This window comes from Carya illinoinensis, chromosome 2 (assembly GCF_018687715.1).
Source record: "Carya illinoinensis cultivar Pawnee chromosome 2, C.illinoinensisPawnee_v1, whole genome shotgun sequence".
NCBI classification, from domain to species: domain Eukaryota; kingdom Viridiplantae; phylum Streptophyta; class Magnoliopsida; order Fagales; family Juglandaceae; genus Carya; species Carya illinoinensis.
The window spans coordinates 33,756,047-33,764,700 of NC_056753.1; the positions used below are offsets into that span (position 1 = coordinate 33,756,047).

At 40.0% G+C, this 8,654-nt stretch overlaps 1 protein-coding gene across 1 annotated transcript; it reads right to left on the reverse strand.

Annotated features, from left to right (window-relative positions):
• Positions 1-5,237: 5,237 nt before the first annotated feature.
• On the reverse strand, positions 5,238-6,764 carry LOC122301911. The gene is made up of 2 exons (XM_043113265.1): positions 6,065-6,764; positions 5,238-5,668 (listed from the first exon to the last, which is right to left on the reverse strand). The coding sequence occupies exons 1-2, from the start codon at positions 6,762-6,764 to the stop codon at positions 5,238-5,240; spliced, it is 1,131 nt and encodes a 376-aa protein (XP_042969199.1).
• Positions 6,765-8,654: the final 1,890 nt, after the last annotated feature.

Below are 8,654 nucleotides of genomic sequence, written 5' to 3' on the forward strand. Positions count from 1 at the left end.
ACCGAGATAGATGAAATAGCCTAAAGTGAAACGTCGAGTATCAGGGCAACTGGCCCAATCAGCATCAGAGTAGGCAGTAATGCCAACGGAAGAGAAGGCAGTGAAGGATAAGCCAAAGTGAAGAGTACCCTTAACATACCAAAGAATGCGCTTCACAGCTTGAAAATGGGCATCAATGGGAGCATGCAAATATTGACTGACAGAGTTGATTGAATGAGCAAGGTCAAGACGAGTGATAGTCAAATATTGCAAGGCACCAACAAGAGAGCGGTAAAGGGTGACATCCGCAAATGAGGAACCATCAGAGGAAAGGCATTGGGCAACAACCATAGGAGTGGATACTGGTTTGCAATCAAGAAGCTGGGCGCACGCAAGAATGTCACGAGCATACTTGGTTTGACTGAGAAAGAGACCTATCGGGGTAGAGGTGACTTCAAGACCAAGAAAGTAGCTGAGAGAGCCTAAATCATTGGTGGCAAATTCTGAGTTAAGCTGTCGAATGAAGCTGTTGAGAAGAGAGGTATTGTTGCCGGTGAGTATAATATCATCAACATAGAGTAAGAGATAAATGATGTGCTGCTGGCGATGAAGAACAAATAAGGAGGTGTCAGCACGATTGCAAGTAAAACCAAGTTTGAAAAGAAATGAGCTGAACCGCTGGAACCAAGCACGCAGGGCCTACTTTAGACCATAAAGAGCCTTTTTGAGTTTGCAGACATGATGAGGAAAGCGAGGATCGATCTAACCAGGAGGTTGCTCCATATAGACTTGTTCCTACAAAATGCAATTAAGAAAAGCATTTTTAACATCAAGTTGGCGAAGAGGCCAACCATGAGTGACTGCCAGAAAGAGCACCACACGAACAGTGGAGGCTTTGACGACTGGACTGAAAGTGGTAGTGTAGTTAGTGTATCCCTTGGCAACAAGACGGGTTTTGAGTCAGTCAATGGATCCGTCGGATAGATACTTTGTGCGAAAAATCCATTTGGAACCCACATGTTTGTGTTGGGAGGCCGAGGAACAAGATCCCAGGTGCAGTTGTCATGAAGAGCTTTAATTTCATCATCCATAGCAGCGAGCCATGCATGATTTTTGGCAGTGGACTTGAAACCGCGAGGCTCAAATGTAGTGATAAGAGCATATAAGAGACTCGAGACATGATGGCTGAGATAAGCAGGGTACTGGCTGAAAAATGCCCGCTTTAGCCCGAGTAACCATTGGGTGAGAGGATGAAACAATAGGCTGAGCAGGAGGAGCTAGAGCTTCGGAAGGTAACTGAGTCGGTACAAGAGAGGCAGGAAGATGCTCGGGAGTGACTTGCATAGGCTCAAGTAAAGAGTCAGGACAAAGACGACATGCATGCGACCCAGACCGAGAATGAGTCTTAGATAGTGGAATTGAAGGCAGTGGAACTTTAGGCAATGGTGGGTCATGGGTGGGCATGGATTCAGTGAAACGGGAGAAATCTAAGGATGCGGGAGGCTGTGCGGTAGAGGTGGGTATTAAGGGAAAATTGTGTTCATCAAATTTGGCATGGTGCGTGATATAGATCTTGGAGGTGAGAGGGTCCAGACAGCGAAAGCCTTTATAAGAAGGATTGTAGCCCAAGAATATGCAAGGAATGTTGTGTGGAGAAAATTTGTTAGCGGCATAATCACGTAAACATGGATAAACTCTACAGCCAAAGGGATGAAAATTGGTATAAAGAGGAGCTTTACCATGTAAAATCTCAAAGGCTTCAGCGAGTTGCACCGATGGCTCCGCACGATCATATCGGCTCCTGCATCGATCGGTAGTGTGTCCCTTTGTTTTATAGATTTGACAGCGGGGGTTGTATGGACGACGAGAGCAATTATTCCCAGAGGAATGACCACCTGAGTGGCTAGAAGAAGAGCCATCTGTGCTGCCATTGGAACCTCCCCTGGAGCGACGATTTCTTGCAAAACGTGATTGTCCACCACGACCAGGAGCTCTAGTTGCTGTAAAAGCTGCATAAGAGAGAGTGTGAGTTTCAAGTGATTTCTGAAACAAATCAAAACTTTCGGCCAGAGGGACCAGATCGTGAAAGGATGGCAGGGGTGTAAGAGCCATCTGCGTTGAGGAGAACCCAGCAAACTCAATGCCGAGTGCACGGAGAAACCAGTGAGATTTGTCAACTTCATCAACGGGTCGTCCGATGGCCATTAACTGATCACAGAGGCCTTTGAATGCACGGGCAAAGCCAGCAATTGAACGGTTGCCTTTCTTCATGAGTTGCAGTTCGTCCTTTAGATGTAGCTCCTGAGTTTTTGAACTGTGGCTGAACGCACGTTCAAGTGCAACCCAGACAGCCCGAGATGTTAAATGGCCAACAGCAGCAACCATAGCTTTTTCCGAAAGGGACGACAATAACAGGCTCAGGATCTTTTGATCTTTGAGTTTCCATTCAAGGAATTTTGGGTTGGGAGTGGAAGTGCCGTTGCTCGGGTTGGGTAAAGTTTCAGATGGCTTTTAAAGGGAACCATCAACGAAACCAAGACAGCCTTGGCATTCAAAAAGAGGCACGAGCTGGCTTTTCCATAGCAAGAAGTTTGTGGCTGAGAGCTTAATGGTGACCATGTGAACCATGGTATTGAAGGAAAGAGGCTCGGCCATGAGAAAGATAGAAGAAAAAAATTCAGAATTCAACCTATTGGTCTACTGATACCATGTGAACGTTATGCAAAACCACCACATTTGAGGTGGATACCATATTTCATTTATATAGAAATCGTATACTAGTATAGCTGTACATATAAAAAGGAAAGAATCACAACATAAATGTAAAAGATTACATTGCTATGATTAAGGGTCAACTACTACAAGTAAGGGAGGATGGCTAAGAATCTGGAGGTGATTATGGAGAATCCTCAACAGAGACAACTCTAATGCCTAGGAAGAATTTCTACGTCGTACCCCTTAAAACCATACGGAAGCTTCAGCAGCTGAACGCTTTGAAAAATTCCTCCTCTTTAGGTCTGCAAACCCCAAGCACTCAATCTAGCAAAGGAGAGGAAGATCAAGATAATAGCAGTGTGGGTTCTACTCGTCCAAAACCAACACATGCTGCTGCTAGCAATATGAAACCTAATACAGCCAAGCGGGGTTGCTTTTCTGATGGTAATTGCTTTATCTGCTTGCTAAGGGCATCTCTTGATCCTTGGCAACCAAGTCTGGAAAGCATCATGGAAGAATCATTATAATTAGCAACCATTTTTAATTTTAACATGATGTAAAGATGGTCAAAGTGGCACAATTATTCATAGATCATCTCCACAATATTTCAATTCTGCATGCAATTAAAAGGCTTCGGAAACTTGTTAAGATGAGGCTATTTCTGATCTAACCACATCATTATTCAGCTAGCGCGTGACATGAAAATTTGCAAATAATGGGTCGAAAGTACAGTACGCGCATGCAGTAATATATCAGAGCTGCTAGGGACAACCATCCCAGATCCCCGTTGCGGCCTCGCAGCTGCCATGTCAGCTGTTAATATTTAGAGAGAGAGAGAGAGAGAGAGAGAGAGAGAGAGAGAGAGAGAGAGAGAGAGAGAGAGAGAGAGAGAGAGAGAGAGAGAGAGAGAGAGAGAGAGAGAGAGAGAGAGAGAAAGGAGGGAAATTACATAGCATTTTTCGTTTGTGCCAATAGCAGAGAGTAGAGAGGGAGATCAATGAAAAATAAAAGCTATATGCAGGTTGTTGGGTAATCGAATGTAGGTTGTTCGAGATCAATGAAAAATGAAAACTGTATGCAGGTTGTTGGAGATCAACAAAAAATGAAAAATGAAAAATTCATCTTAGTTCGAAACCAGAGAGGGAGAAGTTGGATGCATCTCTCGTCGCCGTCGTGCGTTGGATGGAAATCAAATCAAGAGCTATTTTGGGTTGGATGTTGTAAAGCGAAACTAGAGAGGAAAACCGGAGAGCGAGATCAAAACTGAGAGTTGAATTTCTTCAGCAAAAATTTCTTCAGACATTGATCAAATTTCATTTTAAAATTTTTGTCAATGAGTGGCTTTTGTATTGAACAGGTTGGTGGGTACTTTGACACAAGCACTGCAAAGTTCATGGGTGAATCTGGTTTAGGCAAGGACGCGCACAAGCCCAGGCAGGGACTTGGACTCCTGTCACACTTCGGGTTCTAGGTCTAGTGGTTCTTCGCTGCTGATGAGGGATCATGGAGTTGCTGATGGGGGTGGTGGTTATCAGACTGCGGAGAAGTGGGTGTAGCTTCAAAAGTGTTGATATGGGTCTTGGGTTGTTCTAGATGGGGATTTGAACCTGAAGCCTTTGGCTTCCAAAGTAGAACAGCTAGTGCCATTCACATTTGTTCTGGTGGTATTGGTAGTCTGGTTGAGAATTCAGCCATTGATGTTGGGCATCTTTCCATTGCTCAAAGCAACGCCATCTGGGCTGCTTACTCTTTGATATCTATGAAACCAAACCAAATACACATTTGCTTCCATTCAAAGCACTGGGTCTGCAACATTCTCGAAGACAAAGCGATGAAAGTGTCATGTGTTCTTGGGTGGATTTGTGGCTTTCTCGAAGACGAAGGTCGAGTTCGTGGGTGGATCTATGGCTTTTGAAGACGAAGGGAGAAGAAGAAGATGCCAAGTCATTGTGGGTATCACTGCGGCTTTCTCGAAGATGAAGATGGACTGCTTTGGGTTGGGGTTGGATCTGCGGCTTTCTCGTGACAGAAGGGAGAAGAAGAAGAAGATGGAAGAAAGAGAGAGAAAATGTAAGGCAAAATGGGGAGAGGAGAGAACCTGAAGAGAAATGCAATGTTAGAAACGATGCCATTTTTAATTTTTGCCACATCGGACGCGAGGCCACAACGGGGACTCGCCTCGGTTGTCCATAGCATTTTTCATAATATATATCATGATGAATAAGATATAAATAAACCTACCGTGCCGCTGTGACCGTTTCATGCAACTGCTGATCATATTTTTTTTTTTCCTTAATCATTAAAGAAATGATTTTTAGTGCATTGATATATTTTTTTATTTTTTAAAAATATTTAAATATATTAAAAAAATATTTAAAAACTCAAAAAATAAAAATCTTAAAATATATTAACTGTCAAATGGAGGGATGCTACCCCGCTCTTAAGATATTTTTGGAAATAGTACAGGAACAACGATCATTTTTATGGAGGATGTCAGGGTATTTTTTTTGTTTTTTTGATAATCAGACTTTCCTTTCATAAACTCAAAGATCCTTACAAATAGCAAGTTGATCAAGCCATATAGCTTGACTAATAAAAGAAGGACAAAAATCCCACCACATACAAATATCATTAATCAACCAAACATGTCTTGCTAGCAGATGAGCCACCAAATTGCCTAAACGGTTGACATGCACCACTTTAACTTCTTGGAAGGCCGCCATTAGTCTTCTTATGTCTTGAAGAATAAAAGCAAAATCTGTTAAACATTCAGAATTTTCATTCAAAGCATTAACCAAAATCAAACAGTCGGTTTTAAGCATAAGCTTTGGTACACCCCATTGAACACACAACTGTAAACCTCTAAGAAGCGCAATTGCCTCAATGAACTCAGCAAAGGAGACCTCTTTCTCTACCTTAGAACAAGCCACGACAACCTCCCCATTATGATTCCTCAAGACCACTCCAACCCCAGCTACAAAATGTTAAGGAAAAGTGGCCCCATCAATGTTCAATTTCAGAAAATCAGACGGAGGAGGATGCCATCTTACCACCTTGCTAATCTTCGGATTTGAAACATCAAACAGGTGCACCTGTTCATATTCTTGTTGTAAAGCAAGTGCATTATTGACAGTCACATTAAAATGCATAGAAATATTCTCATAAAACCTTTTGTTCCTTCTATACCAAAGGCCCCACGTTATAGCCACAAATCTGGCCAGCAAAGAATCGGAACCTCTAACTTGGGCCAAATGTGCCAGATCCCAAAAAGACAACTCAGATTGCAAGTTATCCATTTGAGTACAAAAAACCCCCCACACATTTCTTACTTCCGAACAAAAATACAAAGCATGAGCAGCATCTTCCATACCTTGATTGCATAATACACAGGCTGCATCATCCAATACATATTTCTTTTTCAGATTCAGATAGGTTGGAAGCTTCTCCTGACACGCCTTCCATGCAAAAATCTTCATCTTTTTAGGAAGTTTCAGATGCCATAAAGATTTCCAAAACACAGCTTCAGAATTGCCACTAGAAGACTGCCAATATGAAAGATGTTGATTCTGTTGAAGAAAACAATAAGCACTCTTGACAGAAAAACTACCAGTCTTCTCATGACTCCAATACAAAGAGTCTTCAGAATTTACAGAAATTTGTAGTTTTAAAATCTGTTGAATTAGATTTGGATTGAATAGAGCTCTCATCATATGAACATTCCACCAACCTGTACTTGCATCTATCAAAGAATGAACTTTTAGGTTCTCATCAACCTCAATCAAAGATGAAACACTTACACCATCCGGTAACCATGGATCCTTAAAGATACGAATAGTTTGCCCATTCCCCACACGCCACCTACACACTTTTCTCAAACAATCAAGAGCTTCCCAAATTCCGTTCCAAACATAAGATGAACTAGCTCCAGCTTTGGCTTCAAACAAGCTTGAATTCGGAAAATACTTGGCTTTATAAACTTTGTAAAGAAGAGAATCATCATTTCTTAAAAGCCTCCACCCTTGCTTTGCCAAAAGGGCTAAATTAAAAAGATGAAGGTCTTGAAAACCCATCCCTCATTGGAATTTTGAAACACACAACTTCTCCCAACTACACCAATGTATTTTGTTTTCCTGAGATTGATTACTCCACCAAAATTTTGCCATCATCATCTCTAACTCATGACACAACGTTTTAGGAAACAAAAAGCAACTCATGGCATAAGTAGGGATAGACATAGCTACAGCTTTTATAAGCACCTCCCTACCCCCTTGAGATAACAAATTCCCCTTCCATACCTGTAACTTCTGCCACACTCTCTTTTTTATATCGGAAAAAAGAGATTGATTACTCCACCAAAATTTTGCCATCATCATCTCTAACTCATGACACAACGTTTTAGGAAACAAAAAGCAACTCATGGCATAAGTAGGGATAGACATAGCTACAGCTTTTATAAGCACCTCCCTACCCCCTTGAGATAACAAATTCCCCTTCCATACCTGTAACTTCTGCCACACTCTCTTTTTTATATCGGAAAAAGCTTGTTTTTTTGACCTCCTAACCATTGGTGGCAGCCCTAAGTACTTCTCATATTGCTATGTAAAACTACCTCCCCACAACTGCATAATATCTCTTTTCAGATCATCTTTCACATTTTTGCTGAAGACCATAGAAGTTTTTTCCTTATTGATACATTGACTCGAAGCTCTCTCGTACTTATTCAACAAACATTGGATCTTCATATTTGTACTCACATCGGCTTTAAAAAAAATGACACTATCATCCGCAAACAACAAGTGATTAATTCTAGGAGCACCTCTACAAATCCTTATCCCATCCACCCTTTCCCTACCCACATTCCTTTTCAGCAATGAAACAAGACCTTTCGTGCACAAGAGAAACAAATATGGTGATAACGGATCCCCTTGCCTAAGACCCCGAGAAGGAATAATAGAGCCTTTAGGATTTCCATTGACTAAAATAGAAAAAGAAACTGTTCTAACACAGTGCGTAACTAAAGAAATCAGTTTCTTATCAACGCCAAGGGACTCCATAATTTTTTCTAAAAACATCCATTCTACCCTATCATATGTTTTACTCATATCAAGTTTGAGGGACATAAACCCCTTCCGACCATTTCGCTTAGTACGAAGAAAATGTAGCAACTCATAAGCAATAAGCACATTATCTAAAATCTGTCTACCAAGAACAAATGCACTTTGAGAATCAGAGATGACAGGATGTCAGGGTATTACTTCCATGATAAGTAGGATATATATATATATATATATATATATATATGTATGATTGGGCAAACAAATATTACAACTTGTATGTTAATTATTAGTGCAAATTTTCATTTGTGATGTAAGTACTTCTACTCGAGGTTGTACAAATCGAAAATTGTTTTCGATTAACTGCGTGTTACTTGTCATTAATAGTTAATATATAATACCCATTAATAATTTAATACATCAAATATGACTTTTGCTATATATAAATAAAATTATGTACTAATCTACATACTAATACTGATTCCTTCATATTTAAAATTTAAATTAATATTATTTTTAATAAAATTTACTTTTTAAATAATCATATTAAATTAGTACACATATTAATACATAATTATATTTACAACTAAAATTTTTCATATAAGATAGACATTGCTACAACCACGTGAGAGGGTGTAGCCCGAGAGAAATCACTGAGAAGGCCGTCATTTATTTTTTGTTTTGATGCGCACATTTTTTTAGTCCCCTTAAATATTAATTAAAAGAAAATTCACACTATCATTTATTAAAAATATATTTACTTAATCATTAAGTTATAAAAAAAAAAAAAAAAAAAAAAAAAAAAAAAAGATGTACCGGAGACCAAGATGCTTTGTCGGAACATAAAAAATTTTCCTATAAGATAATTCTTAGAGCAGAAAAAAAAATATTGAAAAAAAAGGAAGA

Bases quoted from the DNA above. Each gene is read 5' to 3' on its own strand.
- LOC122301911 (XM_043113265.1), bottom strand. From the start codon at position 6,764: ATGGGTTTTCAAGACCTTCATCTTTTTAATTTAGCCCTTTTGGCAAAG. The intron at 5,669-6,064 runs GTATGGAAGATG...AACATTTTGTAG, and splicing joins CTGTGTATTATGCAATCAAG to CTGGGGTTGGAGTGGTCTTG.